The sequence below is a fragment of the Triplophysa rosa genome, linkage group LG7, assembly GCF_024868665.1.
Source record: "Triplophysa rosa linkage group LG7, Trosa_1v2, whole genome shotgun sequence".
NCBI classification, from domain to species: domain Eukaryota; kingdom Metazoa; phylum Chordata; class Actinopteri; order Cypriniformes; family Nemacheilidae; genus Triplophysa; species Triplophysa rosa.
In genome coordinates, this window is record NC_079896.1 from 24,056,295 (window position 1) to 24,080,259 (window position 23,965).

General features: G+C 40.0%; 1 protein-coding gene and 1 long non-coding RNA gene across 4 annotated transcripts in view; one reads left to right on the forward strand and one right to left on the reverse strand.

Annotated features, from left to right (window-relative positions):
• The window catches only part of LOC130557321 (uncharacterized), a 92,051-nt gene that overhangs the window by 25,930 nt on the left and 42,156 nt on the right, over positions 1–23,965 (reverse strand). The window contains exons 2-3 of one of the 2 annotated variants that reach the window (XR_008963288.1): positions 19,978–20,123; positions 11,987–12,221 (exon numbers count right to left, since the gene is read on the reverse strand). This is a non-coding gene — a long non-coding RNA (uncharacterized LOC130557321). Of the gene's footprint in view, positions 1–11,986; positions 12,222–19,977; positions 20,307–23,965 lie in introns of those variants that run through there. The other variant, XR_008963287.1, reaches the window with a different exon arrangement.
• On the forward strand, positions 14,916–23,682 carry obi1 (ORC ubiquitin ligase 1). Of its 2 annotated transcripts, XM_057338983.1 has the most exons (7): positions 14,916–15,013; positions 19,235–19,313; positions 20,005–20,140; positions 20,313–20,404; positions 20,958–21,182; positions 21,617–21,705; positions 21,823–23,682. In XM_057338983.1, exons 2-7 carry the CDS (start codon positions 19,242–19,244, stop codon positions 22,901–22,903), a joined length of 1,695 nt encoding a protein of 564 aa, XP_057194966.1. In that variant the 5' UTR covers positions 14,916–15,013; positions 19,235–19,241; the 3' UTR covers positions 22,904–23,682. The 2 variants fall into 2 exon arrangements, with proteins under 2 accessions (XP_057194966.1, XP_057194965.1); XM_057338982.1 differs by lacking the exon at positions 14,916–15,013 and having other exon boundaries at positions 19,160–19,313.

A 23,965-nucleotide genomic window follows, 5' to 3' on the forward strand; every position in this document is an offset into this window, starting at 1 on the left:
ATACCATATTCTAATTCCGAAGAAAGCCGATTATTAAAAATGCAATCAATAAATTTCGCCTCTCTACCGCCATCTCTGTTTGAAACATAGAATTGCAGGTGACATTACCACCAATCTTTACATCAAATGACAATAAACAGACATTTCCCCACAAAATGGCACTTACAGCTCAACGTAAAATCATTATTATACGCTTAACATCGGGGTAAGAAGACAGTGAACCCCTTATTTTTAAAGGGATAGTTCGCCACAAAAATATATATTTTTAGTATTTACTCACATTCGTGTCATTTTAAACCTGTATGACTTTCTTTCCTCTGCAGAACAAAAAAGAAGATATTTTGAAAAACGTCGGTAACCAAACAACCTTGGACCCCATTGACTTCCATTGTATGTTCCACAACATAAAGAGGTTTTGAACCACACAACGGCGAATAAATGATGACAGACTTTTTATTTCAGTGATCTGTCTTTTTAATGCATTTGCTCAATAACTGATTTATCTTTTTAATCCAAAAAGTTACGGATTGCAGCCTAAAAATGTCAAGTTTGTTCATTCTGATCATTCAGTTAATAAAAGATACACTGCTCTACTTCGACTGAAACACACTTTGCATTCGTAGAGTTTTCCTCGGCTGCTATTAGCACATCAGCACAAGGTCAGGACTCTGTGTGTATCAGCTCATGGTAGACACCACTGCCCTTACCAGACTGATACACATCTCAAGGACCCGCGTTCGCCCCAGCCGACCGCCAGATCAATAACGTGAAAGAGAGACAGCATTTAAATGACCCGTTAGAAGACTGGATTTCCTGTGGATATGCCAGAAACCAGCAACAGCAGGGAAAATAATGAAAAGGCAGAAGAAAAAGAAGCGATTGCAAGAAAAAAAGGGCAGGAAGAAAAAACGCTGTTGGTGTGATTATCTGCAGATTACAGACATGAGTGGATATCTCTCATAAAGGGATGCATGCAGGGGGTCTGACTTAATATGACGGTAATGTCGGTGGATATTCAGGCCTGGAAAGTTCATTCTACTCAGGAATCATAAAATAGTTTGGGTACTGCATGATGATCCGTTGATACAGACACATTTTCACCAGCTAGTGTATCACTACTAATTTTGTGTATATAATTGTGTAGTGTATATCACTATCCACCTTTGGTTACGTTCTGGCAATTCCGTGAAAATGTCAAGTTTTTACCAAAGGTTTTTACTAAACTAACAGCACAGATATCAACATTTGGTAGTTCAAATACCCATGTGAGGTCTCTCCTTAAGATTTGGAAAGCATTTGTTTTGTTTTTAGTGCTTGATTTTTCATAGTCAGGTTTCAGTATTGTCACATCCATAATGGTACATATTCCTCATAAATGGGCACATTTAAATTAAAATAAAGTAACTATTTTATGTTCTATGAAAAGGCATCCCTTCTCCATTTCAGGTTTGTGCATTTTAATTCACAGAAATCCTACAAAGTTTGTCATCTCCCAAAAACCGTGTCCTTTTTTGTTTATTTTCCTTTTTTGAAATAGAAAACTTGTGCGTAAACTGATATTTTTCTGATGTTTAGACTCTATTAACAAGGGTTTAGTAAAATATAAACCGATGGTTCAGTATATTGGTAACAAATACATTCTCTGAGCGATTTTATATGTCACATCCATAATGCTGGAATGTCTTGTAGAGAAATGATGACACTCAATTCATTTGCATCCAGAACAAAAGTTTGTGTTTACATAATATTTATCCATGCACTGTGCATAATAATTTTGTATTTATAAATACAAACACATGAATACATATTTAGGAAATATTTAAATATATTTATTTATATTTACCAACAATTGAAATGATAAATAAATGTTTATAAATTTTTTAAATATATGCATCTATGTGCATGTGTTAATAAATACAAAATGATTATGCACAGTACACAGATATATATTATGTAAACACAAACTTTTATTCTGGATGCGATTAATCGTGATTAATCGTTTGACAGCCCTAATATATTGTTGAGCATGCTAAGGTACACATAGACAGAAGAAATAGAATAAATACAATTACTGTTATGGACTGGAACAAAGCTCTAACACTAAGTGTTAAACTTCTGTGCATAACTCGTCAACAACCCACAACCCCTGACAAAACTCACAAAATCCCACATAAGGTCCTAACAACAACCTGAAAACCACTCACAACACCCAGAGAACCATCCACAGCACACAACCTTCCGAGAACCACCCACAACACCCTGCGAAGCATCCACAACCCCCTGACAACCACCACCACCAACCCTCGCATACAAGCCTCTGAAAATCATCCACAACCCCCTGACAACCACCACCACCAACCCTCGCATACAAGCCTCTGAAAATCATCAACAACACCCTGACAACCACAAACAACACCCACAACACCCTCGCAACCCCCCAACAACAAGTGCACTCAAGCCCCTGACAACATCAACAACACGCTGACAACTATCCACAAACCCCTGACAACCACCAACAACAGCCGCATCCAAGCCCCTGACATCAACAACACCCTGACAACCAAAAACAACCCCCACAAATCCCATCCCTGGCTCAAAATGAGGCGGAGGTGGTGCCATCCTGATCTTGTACATACACGCATGTGTAGGCCTACCGTCCCTTTAAGTGGATTAACCAAACACTATGACAACTATAACCAAACAACATATACAAGTTCAAAAGATTAGATGACAATGACAATTATTAAGTTATATAAAACATAAAATGTATTCCACCAACAGAAAAGTTGCTTTAAATTAAATATAAACTTTTAATCATTTCAACTAACTTTCAAGCCACAATATGGCCAACTGAATTCACCAGTTTTACTAAACGAGCAAAGCTCATTCACATCCTGTGTTCTCTTGTGGTTCACTGAGCTTTAGATGACTCCCTCTTCTCTTATATTCGCTAGTGAATGAATAGTTTCAACTGTTCAAACAAATCGGTTCAAAGGAGCGATTCGTTTGCGAGTCGTTCTGATCACAATGTGCGTTCGTACTGGCGAACTCGCTGTGTAGGATACAGTGTAACGCTGATTCAACGAGCCGACTGCACAGCTTAAAACATTACAATGATGCCCAGCAGGTTCATTTAAGGAACCTTTTCAAGAAATTGAACGTACTTGGAAGAGAAAATATTCACCTGAACAGCCGTGAAACACAGTTAATACAGCTCCTAATAGCTCTTGTACTGCGAGATGATAAACTTCTCTGTTGCCCATTACATGAATGCTACACAGATTCACCATATCTGATAAAAGACTGTTCTGGCCACACAGCACACAATGGGCAGTGTGATTAGTTCTTTACAGACAACATGAACAAGACACTTGCCAGAGGCAGAGAGAGAGTGAGAGAGAGAGAGAGAGAGAGAGAGAGAGAGAGAGAGAGAGAGAGAGAGAGAGAGAGAGAGAGAGAGAGAGAGAGAGAGAGAGAGAGAGAGAGAGAGAGAGGAGGAGAGTAGAGTGAGAGAGAGAGAGAGAGAGAGAGGAGAGTGAAAGAGAGAGAGAGAGGAGAGAGAGGAGAGAGAGAAGAGAGGAGAGAGAGGAGAGAGAGAGAGAGAGAGTGAGAGAGAGAAAGAAAGTGAGAGAGAGAGAGAGAGAGAGAGAGGAAATGAGAGAGAGAGAGAGAGAGGAGAGAGAGGAGAGAGAGGAGAGAGAGAGAGGAGAGAGAGAGAGAGAGTGAGAGAGAGAGAGAGAGAGTGAGAGAGAGAGAGAGAGAGAGAGACGAGAGAGAGAGAGAGAGAGAGAGAGAGAGAGAGAGAGAGAGGTGACATGTTTTGTCTGCATTCTCCTCTGGAAACATCTGGAAAATTGTCCCCAGGAAACCCAAATGTCTTTCACAGCCGTATGCTTACATATTCAATACAGGTATCCGTGCCCATGTTTTGTATGTATGTGCACATCTCGCGTGCATTGTGGGATTTACAGTTATTAGTGTGTAGCATCCATAAAACGTACCACATTCATAAGCGAGAAAACTCTTTCAAATGAATCTTTCATGTTTAGCCTTGAGCTCAGTGCGAGTCACTCCGCTGTCTCTTTAACAGCCCATTCATGCCCAGTGTTCTCTTACTACATTACTGAATCAATAGCTTTAGATGTAGCTCCTGTAGTGCTTTTGTTTCAAACTGAGACCCGTTACGGGAAGTAGGCCAGGCCGTCGAGCCTGACGCTTTAAAACGTCTCTCTTATCCCACTGCTAAAAAACTGCAGGTGGAGGTATTGTGTGTGTGTGTTATTCAATGAGCAATAAGATTGAAAGACAGCGAATTAAAATGCTCATGATTCACAAATTGTTTTTCTAAAAAAAGCCTACTTTCTTTTCAAATCTGTGCTTAAATTTGCGAAGGTACCAACGTTTGAGTGCAATTTTTACAATGATCTCATACTAAGAATTTATATAGATGTCGATATTTATCACTTGCTCACTTATAAGAACTTATTTCATTAAAAAAGAATACTGTTTTGAGTTCAAAAACACATCAAGATACGCAATTGAGCTTTCGCTGCATCATCGAAGCGTTTTCATTGAACATGAATTAGAACCTCTCAACAAAATGATATAAAAAAATGACAAATTACACATTATAACCTTCAGAGATGATTTATTTATTAACTTATATATTTGACTTTTTAGTCTAGAACGTTAGATAGTACTAAGTTTGTTACATTTGCCAATTGTTTTTGAATAAAAATAGGCCAATACATTGTTGCGTTTCTATTTTACACGTACCTCAGCAAATGTCTCTTTTAAAATGGTCTATTTTTAGTCATCCTAAGGAATTTAAGGAGCCACATCTGAGACACCATATTAAATATATTGAATGAAACGGAGCTTCGAAAGAGCGACCTCTCAACATAACATTTTCCCCCGGCGAGCTGTAATATATCTCAACGGGACAGAATTTCATCAAACGCTACAATTTCCTCACTGCACGGAAGAAAAATCCCTTTCCTTGGACAGCTCAAATACACAAATCCCATGATTCAAGTAGTTAACAAGCAATCAATAACCAATCTCACTGTGACTGAGCTCTTCTATTGTGTTTAAATGGGACATTAACATTGTCACCTACATCTCAATATTCGCTGTCATCCTGCAACGTCATACCACACGAGAAAGGTTAGAGACCGACAGGGGACATCATTTCCAGGTCGTGACCTTCGGCGATATCAATAGGGCATGTTTGATTTAGTCTTCTTTAGTGGCTTTGTGCATCTGCTTTAAACGCTCTTAAAGTGGATTAGAAATGAACACACTTGACGCTAATTGCTTGTTGAAAATCCTCCTCGATACAAGTCCATTCGTCCTCTATATCCACAGCTACGATGGCCAACATTTATATGGATAACAGATCAAGCAGCTGAAAAGCATTTTAAATACATTAAATGATAAAGAAGCACCATCCAAAATGCTTTTTATGATACTGAGAAGAACATAATTGTACAAACGTTATTTTTTGTTCATTACAATAATTTAATTTGATTCTTGCATAACCAAATGATTTGAAATGCACACGAGTCATCTTAACTTTTTATGATGCGATTTTTTCTCCTCTCCCCTTCACTTTGTTATATACAAAAGGCAAGGATGCTCTTCAAAGATTCCCCTCAGTGTCCACCGAAGACAGCAAAATGAACTATTCCTTAAAGACCCGGCTGATGGATGCAGCTGAAGAGGCTAATAGAAACATATCGACAAGAAAACGTTGCGCTTATCTCACTCCTGCTGTACGGCCGCAGCCAACAGTCCCAAAAGCAGATGGGAGACACTTTAGGGAGTGAAGAGGGGGGAGAAAGATGTGCGGTTACAAATGAACAGTTTTATAGCTTTATTGCTGCTAATTCACAGGGCATTAATACTCTTGGGAAAAGGGCAGCAGGCCAGTCTCCAGATGCAGCGCTGATCAATGGGATGCTCTGAAAATGATTAACTTTCACAAAGCAGGTGTCTGAAATTTACTCATCTTAGTTTTCTTTACAATCTAGTCATGCCGAGTGGAGCTTGAGCAGAACAACAAGAAAATTGTCAATGCAGCTATTTCTCAATCTTTACTGTCACAGTTAATTTACTCATTAATATATAATTGCGTTGTCTGGAGCATTATGTTAGTGGCCAGAGGTTATGGGTTCGATTCCCAGTGGACACAAACGCTAATAATAATCATTTGAATGCACTGTAATTCGCTTTGGATTAAAGTGTCAAATGCATAAGTGTACACTGAAGAGTTTGCTCATTTCAAAAGGAAACATTTTGTCATTATTTACTTGCCCTCGTGTCATATAAACCCTCAATGGCTTTCTTTGTTCAGTTATTATAACCAAATAAAAGTGGCGTTTGGTGTTTTTTGTTTACAATATGGTGACTGCCTCTTCAAACTTCAAAACGACTCAACAAGACAAGTGCTTAAAGAAGATAGAAAGCTGGGTGACAAATTTTTCGCTTCGGGTCAAACTGTTGCTTCAAGGACCAAATTTGTTAGCAATAAAAAGCATTTTTGATACTTGTGGTACAGACAGCAGGCAAAAGATAATTAGCGTAAATGTTAAAAACTGTTGAAACGTGATATTATCTATTGGTAATTGATTTGATGGGAGGGGCCAGGGCTGGACTGGGAAGAAAAATTACAATACAAAATGTGCCTTGAAACTAGGGTTGGGCATCGTTTGAATTTTATCGATTCCGATTTAGACTCCGATTCTGCTTATCGATTCTGATTCTTATCGATTCCCAGTTCCGATTCCACAGTTGAAGTAAAACATTTAGATATCAACCTGTATGCATTTAGCCTACATATTGACTGGTTTTGTGTATAAATACACGTAGCAACCATGTTTTGTCTGATTTATTACAATTCGTACTACATCAAGGTCAAACTGTAGTTAATATAATGAAACTATGGTCAATTTGTGGCTCCTGTGCTTTATCACAAGTTAACACATGCACATTTCTGAAAATATGCACACAGAAATAAATAAGAGGAATTGAAATTTTAGTTTCAAGTATCCGATTCCTGTTCCTATCGATTTGATCTGATTCCTCGCCTTTCGATTCCGATTCTCAATCGATTCCGGTTTTCAATACCCAACCCAACTTAAAACAGTAAAACTTGTAACTGTAACAATATTAGTATAATATACTGATGTGTAACAGCATAAAGCAAACAGTACAATAGCAGATTGTGTAGTGGACACTTTCCCTCCGTCTCGGACTGTTTGTTAATTAAAATGTACGAGTGTGTGTACGTGTGTGTTTGGGATGGTGGCATTACTCATCCATGACATCCCCCAATTGATCATGATGTAGGACTCAATCTCAGCGGGGAAACCTGTGATGTAGGAGTCAGCAGGTTATCAGCAGGAGGCCTGCACCTTGTCTTTATCGAGGTGAAGGTGTTGCTTCGGGGCAGAGCTGGAGGAGGGGTGGCGGTTAGCCTGCCCTCGACCCGTCCCAAAACACAATCAATGAATGCTTTAACTCAAAGGGGAAAATTCACCTGCCGGTTAATATCGTTTTCCTACAATCTCCGGTTCCCAGTGGAACCATCGTGAGGCACGTGAAAAGCATGACTTGTATGCCACAAATAAACCCATCGTGTTGTCAAACATACGGAAATGTGATAGGGTAATAAACTCATGACTATTTCAACATGTGCTGCTAATATACGTAGCGTTAACTGCTACTTTTGGCAGCGGTTAAAGTCTTGTGTAATTCTGGACTCATTGTGGAATGGGCTTTTAACGTTGACTCGGTAAGTGACCCTTATTATGAGAAAGACTCGGGATCAGACAGTACGACGAGGTCTGAGGTCTCTGAAGGGAAAGCAGGCAGTATTGCGGTATTATTGCTGAACTCTGATAGCAGCTTCTCAGCACTGGCTTGGCCTTTATTGACCCATTACTCAGTGGCCCTATCACTGGACAGTAACGGCCCGGTCAATGAATGAGGAAATGGTGAACAGTCGGCGGCGAAACTACGGTTTTATTTCACATTGATGAGAACTGAAATATAGTTTGGCAAGCGTTTTGTGTTTTACAGTCACAAATACAACTTACCCCTACATTTCTGGTCATTTTGTTACCTTTATTGGAGATTCCTGTAAAGACAGAACAGGACATGTTATAAGGAAATGACATGACCCAGACTCGAACCTGCGTCGCCTGCTTGAACTCTGCAGCTTAATGCACCACAGCGCTGACAACTGCAAGGCCACTGGTGTCTAAAAACCAACAAAGTCTTTTATTTATGTATTACTATAAACTTCACACATGCAACAATATGCAAAATGATGAAAATGACATATAGACTAAATAGGAAATGGCACAAATTGCGTTTCTGTTATTTCTATTTACTTTGTTTATTAAAGCGATAAAACGCCCCCCAAAAATCTGTGATCATTTACTCACCCTTAAGGCGTTCCAAAGCTATATAAAGTTCTTTGTTCCGTTGAACACAAAAAATATCTTTTGAAGAATGTTTGAAACCTATCAGTTCTGGGGCACCATTGACTACCATAGTAGTTTTTTCCTTCTATAGTAGTCAATGGTGCCACAGAATTGTGTGGTTACAAATATTCTTCCAATATCTTTCTTTATTTATCTAATTTATATAGGTTTGAAAAAACTTCTGCGCTAGCAAATAATGACAACGTTTTCGTTTTTGGGTGAACTGTTCTTTTCATATTTGTTTAGAATGAGGATAAATGACACAATCTCTCCATGCTGGCATCTACCTAATTCGGTTGAAGTCACAGCCCTGGGATGTCATAAAACAAAAGTTGTTTTCATTTTAAGATTTCATGAGCTTTGCTCTGCCATCTAAACTGTGAGGGATAATACAGCTATGCATCTTATGTTGTTGCATCATTTTTTATTTTCCCACATTTAGGACCCCACCAAAACCCACCTGCGATCAGTTTTTGGGTCGAGACCCACTAGTTGAAGACCTGCTACGCTAGGAGCTAATAGCCGTGTGACCTAGGGTTTCGACAACCTGGGTTTAACTCGCCCATCCTCTACACTGGAGGTTATAAAACTGGGGTCCGGGGACCTCCAGGGGGCCTTAAGAATGTTCTAAGCGGTCCCCAGATCATTTTTGAGAAACAAACGACAGTAAAAGTTGTAAAATTCTACTCAAGATTGATTCATTTATACCCAAGCAGACAACATGAAGTACAACTTCTAATCACCTCCTGAAATCTGTGACAAAGTATGCATCATTAAAATGCTAAGGGGCAGATTTAAGGATGTTGGTTCTATCCTCACTATGTAAATGACTAAAACTCCACCAGTCTGTCCTTCTGTAGCACACCACCTCTCAGGACTGACATTACAGCTGTCATCTTCCACTGCATGGGATCGCTCGCAATTTAGCACGGTCCGTGGGATCTAGTTACCCGTATCCGCCAGGACACATTCAGCGGCGGAGAGTGGGGGAGGTTCCGAGACAAAGCCCAATGAGTAACATTCAAAAGAGGGAAACTGGACCCTGGCGGGCTGCGATATCAGAGTGTTGTGTTGAAATAATTAGCCTGCTTAACGCGCCATCTGGGCCCTCCTTCGCTGGCAGCCGACGGGTGCCAGATGCCACCTGGCTAATTTTGCCGCAGCGGTAGCGTCGGAACTGACAAACTCCACCGCGGGTGCTACGTCGCCTCTCGGCTGGGCCCTAAATACTGCAGTGAAACTCTGAAACTCTCCCTGAAGCCGTGGAGACGGCACATTATGTTTGGAGCACTTCATTATCCGAGAGCTTAGACACACTAAACAGCACCACAGGAAGTGGACGGCCACTGTCAACAATGCCGTTATCTTTAAAGTGCATTAAACTTCAACAAACCCGTTGTCAATTGTAAATCTTTCGTTTGGGAATTCGTGTTCCTGCGCAAACTAGCATCTTAAAAGTAATGACTCATAAACGAATTTCAGTAAAACAACTTGACTTAGTTTCGCTGTACGCCGGCAAGACAGCCAAAGTTTGGTACATCCGCAGTGCCCTCGCTTTTCCACGAGACGTAATTACGCAAACTTCCTCGGTTATCAATGAAAAACAGGTTCCCTGTAATGCGACCATTCTGGGTCTTTTAGCACCGACAATGACAACAGACAGAAATATTTGTTCGACTGCAACCGGCCTGCTTGGTAACTTGATAAGGGTCTGAATTTACTTGATGAGGTAAAAAGTTCCTGAGCTCAGCAGCCTAAGCTGACGGTCCCCAGAGAGGAGCTGAGAAACCGTATCTGCCCTGTAGGAGCTTCCCCTTTGGTAAGCACTTCTTATCGGGAGGCCATCACGACTGGCCGATAGCACTGGGTAATATCCAGTAACAGCAGTCTTATGTGAGATCCAATACGTGGATCAATCCTGGGGCCAGAGAGCTCTCATTATCCTCCGGAGGATTTCTTATCCTCGGTGTCCGGGCACAAAACATCACATAGTAGCATTTTACGAACTAACACAGAAGCAAACCTTTTGGTTTGTGAGAATAATAATATTACTGTTGTTGGAGTTGCGAACTATAGGACACTACAAAAAACACAATTGCCATCTTTTGAACATCACTGCTTCTATGCGTCTAATGGAGACAAATTTGAGACTTTTAAGACTTTCTTTCTTAAGACCCCAGCAATCTCATGTGTGTCTCAATAGATCTCATGTGTTTATTAATCCTGCAATACAAAACTCAAAACATTTGGGATAATATAAACTCCAACATTCTTTCAATTTTCATTTAGTTTATTTATACTCTCCACCGTAATTTTACAGCTCTATAGACTTACCGTATATCAACAAATTATTTACTTGTGTCTATTTTATCCTAAGGAAACATTTGGGTCATTGTTGATACAAAAATGAAACTCTATTAATTCTTATGAGTTATGAAAGCTCGACCCCCGAGCAAGACCATTCTCCTCCGGGTAAAGACATCAGGTCTCATGGATGTTTACCGTAGGACCTAATAGTAGTTCGGAGAGTAAACTCATAATGCGACATACTCAGTTGGGTGGCTTTACAATGCAGTGGTGCAAGAAACGTGTGCGAGCATGCGTGCGTGTTTGAGCCACGGTAGCAAGACACAAGAGATGGAGAAAAAAGCCAAGAAAACAGAGATATGAGAAAGAGAGACCGGTAGGGAGAAAGACAGAGACACTGGGAAACAAGTGGGATTCAGAAACTCCTTTGGGATCCCAGTTTGCTGGTGCACATTTTCCCATGTGACCACAGAAATGAATAACGACCAATTGTCATTCTTACACTCGTTTCCACCGCAGCGACTTATTCTAATTCGTGCTGAACAAGCGGTAAAAACGAATAATCCATAATGAAGGCACAATTTACAAAACATGCACGACTGGACGACAAATATTCGAGTGAGATTTCACGCAAGAAAAAAATTCAAGCTAAATATTTTACTTTTATATATTATATAAGTTATACAGTATGATAATAAAAATTTGATTTATACTTCATGCCATTGTACTTCAAATATAATTGTCTTTTCACATTAAGCATGTCAGTTTCATCTCAGAACAATAATGCACTTTAGATTATTTATATTATTATGACAGAAAGGATTTTTGATAACCGTGAATTTGAATATATCTGAAATTCTTTCAAAGCAAGTCATCACATTCTGTGGCCTTAGATGTACAGTTCATTATGTTATACTCCATCAAATCATTTTTCTTTAAGATTCTGATGAACCACATACTTTCCAAACATTTTTTGTAAACGTAAAGACATCCAGCGTCATAAAGCTCTGAGCAAAAGTTTGTCCTCTGCAGTTCAGGAGAGTCATGATCCTGGACAGAAGAATCGGCACGCGCCGCACACTTATCACTGCAATTACAGTTTTAAAAGCCTACAAAGAAAATTGTACAAACACCAAACTAAAGTCCAGCTGGGCAGCTGCACTCCGGCAAAACCCGTTTGTGTCTCTTACCTCCTGAGAGAAACTGACGTCTGGGGGGAAGGTCAGGACCTTTCGGCGCGCAAACGGTCGTAGATCTCTTCGGCTCCGGGGCAACGGACGGTCGCAGGCCACTGAGCCGGGAGAAGATAAATCAGAGGGTCGGGACACAGGAGCAGAGATGAGCTCCGTGCAGGGGCGAGAGAGGAGTGCCCGAGCCGGGCCGGGCGGACAGCTTCTACTGCGTCTCCCGGAATGAAAGCAATCCCTGGGACAGAATGGGTAATGAGATCTCGGCTCCTGAGATTTTAGCTTTCTTAATCATGTTCATAATTAATTCAAGAACATTGATAATTTCATTACATTCTTTTTGTCTTATCAATAAATGATGTGCCTGCACTTTTGGTCTTGTGTACGGGCGAGGGAGAGAGAGAGAGACGGAGAGAGAGAGAGGAGATGCTGAGAGTAATACAGTACCACCGGCAAGCCGAGATGAATACGATACAAACAGCAAAGTGGTAATTATAATCTTTGACCAGGCCACCGGCACCACAATATGAAGTCAAGCAGGCACTAATAATTAATAAGACCTTATGTCGAGAGTGTGTGTTTGATTACAGGAGGCGTGTTCTCTGCGTGCCCACGCGTCTGCCGTGCGGCCGCAATTAAAAATGATTCGGTCTGACTTTTCTCAGTGTTTATGAACGCAGTTACAATACATTTTCAATTGATGGGTTCGACAGATCACATCCTTGACTCCAAGATCCTGGTGCCCATGAATTACAATATAAAGATCCAGCAAAAAAACGTTTTTTGCTCAGTGGTTGCTCTTTCATAGCTCACAAGATATTATGAAGTTCTGTGATTCATTCAAGTATCAGCTTAATTGGTCTCAGATGTTTTTTCTAAAATGACTTTGGAGGATTAAAAAAAGAAGCAAACGAGACAATTGTTTAAAAAATAGTAAATGAATGTATATTGGTTAAAATGATCTTTATTTAGTTAAATTTGATGAGAAATGTTTGAGTTCATATTGAGATCTTCAATAATATTGACTTGTGATGACAGACTTGACAAATCTGTGCTTAGTTTGAGATATTGTTGACATCTCTTCTGGAACTCTTTCTCTCACCGGAAATATCTGCAAAAGTTTCCATTTTCCTTCCATTTAATCTCACTGATGCCTGGTAGAAATAAATGAGACTTAACCGAGATCTCATCAGCGATTTGTCTTATAGGGAGGAAGTGATGTAAAAAGAAAGAGATAATAATAAAGAACGCTCTGGTTTAACAAAAGTTAATGAGGTTTTATTCATATTTAATGTGTGACAAATTTCACCAGACACATACCTGTCTTACACATGAGAATATGTTATTCTAAAAATAGAACTACGTCATGAAGTGAGATTTTATAACTTGGTTTTATTTACACGAATAAGGCATTTGAACAGTTACACTTAAACGAGTGAAAGAGATTGAGACAGAAGGCTCGAGTACAGTAATTTGACGGATGAGGCTGACCCCGTTTATTGGGCAGTGAATGATAAGTCTCAGTGGGGGGGTTAATCTGATAACAAGAATGGCAGAAATATCTCGTAAGGAACTAAACGCAATCACTCAGAGTCTGGTCAGCGCTCGGACTGGACACTATGATTGATACTGTACATACACGCCATCCGTCCCTCTACAGGACCCAAACCGCTAACATTTACCACAGCACTGTAACACAACATTACACCATTAAACACCAGCGAAATAACTGATCCAATTCTTCCAAAGCGCAACACGCGGGTGGACATAAAATAGTTGAGATGGAAATGTATTTATAGTCTTATTTACACGTGTCCCATGAGATATACCTGCTCGCGAACCGTAATAAAACCGGAGGCAAAAAGTACCAAATTTATCGAGGTCATTTCGACACGCAACTTGATATAAGGTGACCATACAAAGTTTTTTTGCATTACATTTTAATCATGTTGTACGTGATGTGTGCCAATCTCATCTTTCCCATGACGTGAATGTCGGCCCTACCCACGATGCCTAGCTGTGCTTCTTAGGAGCCAGTGGATGATAATATTTCCATAATAATCCACCCTCGGTTCCCAGGGGCCCCTAGAGAGAGAATAGTGGAAGAAGGGTCTCATCTGCACCGTGAAGGGGAGGGGGGGGGTGTAGAACGAGAGTATCGTGCGGCTGAACCAGCCTGTAGGCAATGCAATAAAATCACTGCACGCTGCTCCGCGACGCATGGCCCACCACTAAAACAGCACCCGCGGAGGCATATAAATATGAGAGAAAGAGAGAGAGGGAGGAAGTGGGTGGCGGCACAGCTAGAGAACAGACTTTGATACTTATAATTGGAGTGGCTTCCTTTCTCTCTCTCCATTATGAAGTGCATGTATTCATTTTGCATATGGCCCGTGGCAGAGCAACCAGACTCGAATTAGGGGCCGTTCACACAGGACGTGGTCTTACGTTCTTTCTGAACGATTTTTGATATTGTATATAAGTTGTATCCTACTATATTTCTATTTTTTATATTCATCTCAATTTTAAAATCATAATAGATTTGTTAATAACTTAAAGGGGGCATGCAACTGTGTTTCATGCATTCTGACTGATTTACAATGTTAAACGTGCAGGCTTCTAATGCTTAACATGGTCAACTTGTCAAAAAACGAGTTGGACGAATGACGTAGTATTTCTGTGCTTGATACACTCCCTTGTACAACTTGTTTCAGAAAGTTTTTTCGTAACAGGGATCCTATTCCTTGCATTGGGCAATTCTCCCGGAAAAGCACGGCAAGGCGCCAATCGACGAGCGAGACCCGCTTACCATCAAGATTGGCTGCGCTGCGTCAAGATTGGCTGCGTTGTGGGCCTGTAGCTGCAGCTCGTTACTCTTGCGATAGTGAAGTTTAGGTGTGTCTGTTTGTTCACGGCATTTCAGTGATGGATGTTAAATAAACGGTGGATATAACGCTGGATTTGCAGATCGTTTGAAACTGATATGAAGCGGTCCCAGTGCTAAAAGATGCCGGACATGAACCGCATGAGGTAAGTGAAACTAAGTCATATCTGTGTTTTGTTGGCAATCGTGTAAACAACACAAACTTATAGTGAATCAATAGTTATGCAGGGATAATGCGATGATGTAGGCTATTGTGTGCTCGTGATTTAGTTCCTCCCCCCGCACAACCCCAGGAGGTCGTATTTTTCCGGAAATAATCATACAGCTGTATCTATTTTTTATAAATGTGATCAAACCAAATACTCTTCGAAGATACGAAGTATGCAATACTACTCTATAGGTACTCAAGATTAATATAAGATTGGCAGAAACTGCGTGTTACGGCAGCTTTAATAACTTGTTGATAATTAAAATCTTTATAAATATTTTTAAAACACAAACATACACTACAAAATGTTGTCGTGTTACAAACAACACATTTTGTGTTTAGTTAAGGACAACATACAAAACACAAACTAAACACATCTCTGTGTTATTTATGGGACAACACATTTTGTGTTAGTGTTAGTTTTAACTCAACTGTGTTGCCAAAGTTGACAAGCACTTTTTAATACTTTTTATTGGTTAGATATTTGAAAACCCGGTGACAAACATAAAGGGTGACTAATAATAATGATTTATGACAAAAAATAAAAATCACAAAATATGAAGACTTGACAGCAGCGATATATTTACTGTTAAGCTACTCTGCAACAAAAACTGTGAAAAGCATTAGAGAAATAAATTTGAATTAGAACTGAATAAACACGACTGAACTTATCTCAATAGCACTTGTACTACAAAAAACGACATTTTTTATCAAACAATGTTTGCACTTTCTGAGGAATCATCCTACGAGTGGCTCACTTATAACTGTCTCAAGTATAGGAGGAAATATTCCAACGTCTGAAAAATCACACACATCACCTTTATTGCACGACCCCTACAGGTCTTTTGTCTTCTTTGCGCGCCTTCTAACAGTTATTACCCAGCTGCCGTGAGCTTCAATCCACGAAACGTAAAGGACCGGATACCATTCCGACTTTTAAAGGGCAGGGTTGTGAAAGGGCAACGAGTGCGCGGCTGCGTGGTGGAGGGGGCATCTGGAGCTCTGCGGAGTTGCTCGACTGCAGAGAGAGAGCTGGGGCTTAGGAAAGACCCCCGCGGACACCGGGGGCCCCTCATCTCCATGAAATGCTCTCTCACACCGCGGCGATCGCGGTCAGGAGCCGCGCTAATCAATACATGAAGTCTGCGGGGGGGGGGAATGTCTTAATATGCTTAAGATGTGCTCATATCGCTCCGTTTAGCCGGCGAGGCTAAAGCCATCGCCATGACACTGGTGTGTGCGTCTGTGGGATCAGGTGGGCGGGAGAAAGAGAGAGAGAGGGCAGGCTAATTAATGTAAGCATTTGTCAGTGATTAAGCTTTAAACAGTAAAGGTCAGCCGAACAGCGGAGCAAGGCCCGTCCCACCACCCTGCTCTTAGGGCAGTCTAAACCTTTCCTGGCTAAATGGTAAATATGCCATTTCACAATGGGGGAGCATGGGACACATGTAGGCCCGACACACGGGTCATTGGCTCTCCACCCTACATTACCCGGCTAAGGCAAATGTGCCGATCTGTGTCATTTAGGGGATGATAAATAAGGCCTCCAACGAGATCAATAGACGCTGGAGTCCTCAACCAACTGTGATTAATTGACTGTCACCAATTAATGAGGGAAAGATTACAAACCATTGTCTGAAGCATATGTGGGCAAAATACGATCTTTAGAGCGATGGGAGGGGACTGAATATCATTTGAACCACAGCTGTACATGTTCTAAAGAATATGTGAATATTCGCTCATGCTAAGCTGAACATGTGAAAAGTAGTTAATAGTACAGTATGTAGTGGATAAGATGTGAGGTGAAGTTGTTTTTAGCATGTTGCTTTTTGGTTGCAAGGGTGTTTTGGAGGGGGGTGCCATTTACTGGACGGAGTAAAAGTCTCATCTCGTCAATGAAAGTCTATGGGATTTATCTGGTCCGTTTTATCATTTGCCAGGTAATAAAATGAACACAAGTACATGCATTTGGTAGATGGTTTTATCTAAAGCATTAAAGGCATAGTATGTGAATGAAACCCACACAAGTTACTTTGGGTTAGGTTTGTGTTTACATGGCTAATTTTAAGTATAAGCAACATTACAGTAATCAGAATTCTTTACTTATCGAATACCATTAATGATGCATGATATGCATTTCCAATGGGCCACTGAATTTGAATAAAAAGCCAAGCATTACAAATGACTTAAATTGTTTAAACAGTAGTTTATTCAAAAATTGTATTTACTCACCCTCAAACTGTTCCAAATCTGTTTACATTCTGTTTTTCTGTTAAACACAAAGCAAGCTATTTAGAGGAATTTTGTTACCAAACAGTTCTGTGGCATTATTGACTTCCATTGTAAAAACTACTACTACGGAAGTCAATGGTGCCCCAGAACTGTTTGGTTTCCTTCATTCTTCCAAATATCTTCTTTTGTGTTCAATAAAACTAAGAAATGTATACAGGTTTGCAACAACTTGAGGGTGAGTACATGATGACAGAATTTCCATTTCTTGGGCGAACTATCCCTTTAAATGCACAATATGTTATCCTAGCTCAGTTGGTACAGCATTGTGCTAGGTTGTGGTTTGATGTATACTATACAGACAAGGAAGATACATACTAATAAAAAAGTATGCTTTGAATGCACTGCAAGTTGCTTTGGATAAGTGTCTACCAAATGTGCAAACTTCATATTGAAAGTCTTGAAAAATGATTCTTAACTAAAACAATCTGTGCTGTTTTCTAAAAATAGAAGACATGATGCTACTTTTCTTATTTTTGTCGCATCAGTGATTCAATGCTTTTTGTAGATTCATGTGATGATGAGGTGATTCAGTCCACCGTGTGAATCATTTCACATGGGACATAATGATGACATGGACGTGGCTTGTTGGCACAGCCCTAGTTACACTTACGAATAGTCAACAGCAAGCAATTTTGTGCGTGCATTGTGTACGCTGATCTCCCTTACAGGAGACAAAAGGGATGTGGGGACATTTAAAATAAGAAAACGAGGCACATTTATATCATAACTGTATGTAAAAGCACACTCGGCAGTATTTTCCCTGCTCACACTCACCACAAAATGCAGATGTTGTGTCTAATTTTGAGTCTCGGGCCGAAAGCTAGAGGCCTACAGGCAGACTATTCATAGTCTAGACAAAGTCGAGTCTCCGTGGGGTGTGTCGACATGAAAGACTTGCAACAAATGACAGTAATGTAGTCGCAGCACCAATAGTCTGCTTGATGCAATCAATGTACAACATTGTTTTGCATCAGTTCGATGCTAATGAAGTTATGTCACAAGCGCCCGGCCGCTGGCTCTGCCATGGGATAATAAACCCATCATTTGGCAATGACCAATGAATTATGAGATCTAATAAAAATGAATAAAAAACAAACCATTTACATTATTGTGATAAAATTATTGAAACAAACGGCAGATCTAAAGCCAAAAGAAGAGAAAGGACTAATGTAATCTGTTTTTTAACAGCTTGGCAGTATGCATATTGGCACATAAAAAAATCTTACAAAAAATATAACCATTGCCATTATGACAAAAAAACGGATTTAATATTTATTCAGTCTGACAAGTATTCATACACCATGGTAGTTTGTGGTGTCCTGCTATTAAAATTCTCATTTTAATTAAAACAAATTAAATAAAGGTAACTTGCCTTATAAAAACTAACCATGGTAATAATAATTGTATTATTTAAACAAGAGTAGCCAAGAATTTACTATTATCTAACTGAAGAAACAATTATTTTTTAGTACAAAATATTGGTTGATCGAGTTGTTACTTCACTTGTATAAAACCATCGTGCTAAGGGTTTTTAACTACTGTATTACAGTTACAACTATGTTCTCACCTTGACTTGTTTTCGTGAGATTTACCCATATAAAATGAAGTTTATTGAGATTAACAGGCGTCTTCGACCTCAGCTGCGCAACGCTGAGGGCTCGAGCTTTCCCATCAAAGTCCCGCGAGAAGACAACAGCTTTCAAATCGCTCTCGCGGTACTTTGATGTCACACGCCGATTGGTTTGCGCAGTGTCGCAGGAAGTCGACTTTCGTACTCTGCGCTTGCCGTAGTCGCGTGCTATTGTTTCTGCTGGAGGGAGTTTTGTATCATGGAGTTTCACATCTGATGCCTTTATTTATTTTACAGCTAAAGCATGTCTCATCCATTTCAAAACGTGACTCTTTCTCTGACTCTACCGATTTCCTGCCAGATATGCCTAGGAAAGGTAACGAGCTTTTATTTTAAAACGCGTTTGTTGCATCTCAGTCTTGATCTCAAATGTATGACTATCGTTAGTGTTTGGTCGTTTTATTATTAAATGATCGATATTAAATGATCGATATAAGCTTGCAAGAGGCTGTACATGCTTTTTAAAGTTAATACGAGAGAGTTCGTTTTTAAGAGCGCAAGCTCAAGATCTCCCTCATAACTAACGTTACTATATTAGTGTAAACATAACGTAACTAAGGGCGTACGTTAAGTTAACCATTTTGAAGTATTTCATAACAAAATACTAATAAAACTAACATAATAAAGGTTTAGTTCAATGAAAGAAAACATTACTTTCTGTTTACTTGCCAGTCATACGCTTTATGATTTGCAGCATTACCCTGATAAAAACCCAATGGTTCCAATACCATACCACTATGGTTTATTAGCTGTTTAGCATTAAAACCATTACAGAATTCCTATATGTTGTGTATTTTCGGTCTTATTCCAGTAGGATTTAATGGTGTTCCATTGGTTCTGCCAGACAACATCCCAATAGAAACAAACACCAGTAGAGAACATTATTATAGTTTCCATTAAAACCAATACAACTCCCATTGTATCCAATAAATATTTTTCCACTGTTCATTGTAATAATATCATGACAACATTGCATTTACCTGTTGCTTTGCTCTATTGCATCAAAGGTGCGTCATCCGGTCATTTGTTGCAACAACCACGTGTTCTGCAACAACTGCATCAAAGTTTGGCTGGAGAAGAACAGCCAGTGCCCGACCTGCAGAGTGGCCATCACAGCAGAAAACCCCTGCAGAGAAATCATTGGTTGTAAAACATCACATGCACATTTTTACATTATACTTTTGAATATAGCAATATTGTGCTTTTGCAAATCTGTGGACTTGAGTTGTTTTACTTTTTGGCATCTAGGATTATACCACGGCCTGTGGGATGTAAAGAGCATGAATGTTAATTGTGTGTGTGTTTGCGCTTACAGGAGCCACAGCTGACAGTGAGTCCAGCGAGAGCCGCTCTGTAAAGAGACGCCTAAGAAGGACTCGAGGAGAGCTGCTTTTTCGAGAATATGAGGTACTTGGACTTAGAAAAATGGTTTGATAAAAGCAGTTTTCTTTGATGTGCTCATATAAACCAGAAGTTGGGGTTGGGCAAATCGAATGCATTTTCATTGAATAGTCTTTAGTTTAGCCACAACTCATAAAAAACATGTTCAGAATAGCAAACTACCAGTGTATGTATACTGTGCAAGGTAGACAAATGTTTTGTATATACAGAACACTCAGGTGACCTACAGCACTTGGCAAAATATGTAGTATACAAGCAAAACACGTGAAGAAACGCTGCAATTCTAAAGAACATTCTGTTGGACAAGAATTTGTGTATTGCCATGTGAACAAGTTCTCAGTATTTTGGCCAATTTCTCTAGAAGAGCAAGACCAAGCAAAAAATATTGTCCACTTTCTGCAGTACACTGGAATATAGATGACCTCAACCAAACGTTACGAAACTCGAAAGCTGAATCAAGTTTGAAATGTTTCAACACATGTCTGTATAAAAGTCACCAGCTACGCTTTGAAAGCCAGTAAGATTTCTTAGCGAAGGTTACGAATCATGTGTCCGACAGGATGAAATCGAAACCCTTCTGAAGGAGAACGAGGAGTTGAAAAGCCAAACCTTGAGCCTTGAAATGCAACTCAAGACCGCTCTGGAACCGACCTCCGTCTTAGTTCCTCAGACTGAAACCAGCGGCGCTGTTGACCCGAGTGTTCTCGAAGAGTCGGCCAATAAGCTTAGAGCTGCCAATGACCTCTACAGGAAGGTCAACCAGGATCTCGACAGACTAAAAGAGGTACGATTGTGGGTTCTTTTTAAAATGATACTAGGAATTAACTTGGGTCAAACTCCTATATTGCATAAAGGCAGATTGAATATAATTAATATAACTATGCATGGGTTTACTTTTTGTGTGATTTTAACAAAATATGCATATGTCTTATTTGCATCACTAGCTTTAATTAAGTTGTGCTATGTAAATACACCCGTTTACTCTCTTCGTATTCAACGACTTTATGGATGGATGGATAAATAGATAAACATTGAAACTTTGATTTCTGAGGAGGAATGTGTAGTCCCAGAGTTTCTCTGTGCAGTACATAAAGTTTCCCACACCCCAGAAAGTGTGGGAAATAGTGTTGTTTGTGCACTGTGCACAACACAGACTTCATGAGTTCCCTGAAAATACAAAGAAAACCGTTCTGAAAGCAACCTGCTTCCTTCCCCCAGGCTAACAAGACTCTGCGGTCACAGAATTTTGACCTAATCCAAGAAAATATGCGTTTGAAAGCCGAAGTTGACAGCAGATCTCCACAAAAGTAAGTACTCCGTATGTGATGCACTACGTAAGATTTCGAGGTGCTCAGAATCTTCCTCTTCATAGTATTTATGGATAGATGCACGTTTTTAAGGGGCGTGTTTGTGTTTCCATTGAGATTCGGCAGGTATACTGTTGCCGCCCTGGAAGCTAAAATCCATCAGTATGAGCGGGACGTAGCCCAGCTGAGGAGAGCTCTAGAGCGCAGCGATAAGTACATCGAAGAACTCGAAGCCCAAAACCAGAGGGACGGACCTCAGTCTGAAGAGGCCGTGCACTCCAGCACTGCGTCTGGGGGAACACAAGTTGAAAGAATTACCCTGATGCGGAGGAGCTTGAGTCAAATGGAGGAGACTTCTGTTTATACAGATCTGGACCAAGAGCCTACACAGCTCCCTAACAACCGCGCGCGCCTCCTCACAACATCCGACGTGTGCCAAAGGGTGGATGTTTTAGAAGGGCCCTTGACTCCTCAGCAGGATGTTACGGTTCCCTCTACACCTTCCTCGGCTCTCAGATCTCTGAGCTTAAAGAGTCCTGGGGTTTGCAGTGACAGGAAGTTGGGTCTCAAGCCTCTCACGTACCTGAGAAGACTCAGCTTTGACGATTGTCAGAGCTCAACCAGCTCAGTCAAACAAAACCCAAGAACCTTCCAAGTGAGCACAGGTGCTTCTTTCGATCCGAAACCCTCTGTGAACTCGGACAAAGAGGCCTCCTGTATGGGCTGGATGGACGGCAGACCTGAGCTTCCCCAGCCGGATGAAAACGGAGAGAAGTTCAAGCGGTCTGAAAACACATCTTTGGCCGAGGACCCGACGGGAAACAGCGAAGCTTGCATGGATGCGGCATATCTGGACAAGATCTCTGAGTTGGACTCTATGATGGCTGATGGTGAGAGCTCCAGCGGTCAGGTCTCTCACCTTCCCATAGCATCCTCTTCATCGCGCTCACCAGCCTTTGATGCCACACAAATACCAGAGCTGGATTTCTGTAGCAACCTCTTAGCTGATCCCGGAGCGGCAAGAGAGAACCAGGCCACATCAGCGACGCAGGAGAACACCCGTGATGCCGCTAACACTTCTGAGGAAAAAGTTTCATTTGTTGATTTTGCAGTGGAACATCCCGGGCAGTCCACCAAACGCAAGTGTCCCACAGGATCGGACATCTCCAGCCCCTCCAAACTTTCAAAACTAAAGTAGAAGCAGAAACATTGCAGATATTTTCTTGACCAACGTTGTTCTCTCGGGACTTTCTTACAGATTTACCTGGCTGTTCATTATTATGACAGCAGTCCTAAACATCTGTATCCTGAGGAAGGTGCTACTATCAAACATTCATTCTTATGAATTGAGTTTGATCTTTGTCCAGAGTAATGTGGCGTTGAAGAGATCTAATTCATTGTATTTGAACTGTAAAAACAATAAATTCAATCGAAGCAACCAGTTTGAAATGAGACGTTTTTAGAATTTGATGAAAAATGCTTTTTTTAAAATTAGGTGTTGACATTGCGTATTAATAATACAGTATAAAAATGTGCATACCTGCACAGTCATCATTTTAAATGAATTTCATGTTTTTTGTCCCAATCACAGTGGTTTTATTATTAGTCTCTCTGGTTTAGTGGAGGTTTATCCTTGTCATCACTAAACGAATCCATTTAATATCCACCCTGTGAACAGTCTCTTAAAGAATGGATTAATTCTAGTGTATTAACACTTCATTAGCTCCAACTAGAAACGGTTAGGCAATGAAAAATTCATACAGTGATAAGAGTTCAGTGAAATGTACATGATAGTTAGTTGTGTAATAACACGCAGCGTGACATCACGACTCCAAAAAACATCAGTGATGTTTGAATACTCTTCTTATAAACTAATATATTTGCAGTACTTATATATTTTAGTAAGTAGGCTAAAATGTATTATTAGATTTGTCTTTTGATAAGCCTGAACTATCGGTTTAGTGTACCATTTTTTATATGTGGTTTTTATTTTATTATATTTATTTTACATTTAGAATTTATATAATTTTATTTTTTGTAAATTATTGGATTACATATTTTGGTACATATGTATAAAATATTGATTAAACACAGGATTTAAAAATATGTAATGTTTTGTTACATCTTTTCTTTTGATATGTCGGCAAAATGAAGAAAGGCCGAAATGTATGATTTTTAATATGAACCATTTTTAGAAATGAAACGTATAAGGAGTTTTCTTATGTGACAAAAAATTGTAAAGATGTATTGTATAATTTGT

What these genes read in the sequence shown, in the direction of transcription:
- obi1 (XM_057338983.1), top strand. Translation starts at nt 19,242, where the DNA reads ATGTCTCATCCATTTCAAAACGTGACTCTTTCTCTGACTCTACCGATT. An exon ending in GCCAGATATGCCTAGGAAAG is followed by an intron (nt 19,314 to 20,004) that starts GTAACGAGCTTT and finishes ATTGCATCAAAG; the next exon opens with GTGCGTCATCCGGTCATTTG. An exon ending in TGCTTTTTCGAGAATATGAG is followed by an intron (nt 20,405 to 20,957) that starts GTACTTGGACTT and finishes TGTGTCCGACAG; the next exon opens with GATGAAATCGAAACCCTTCT.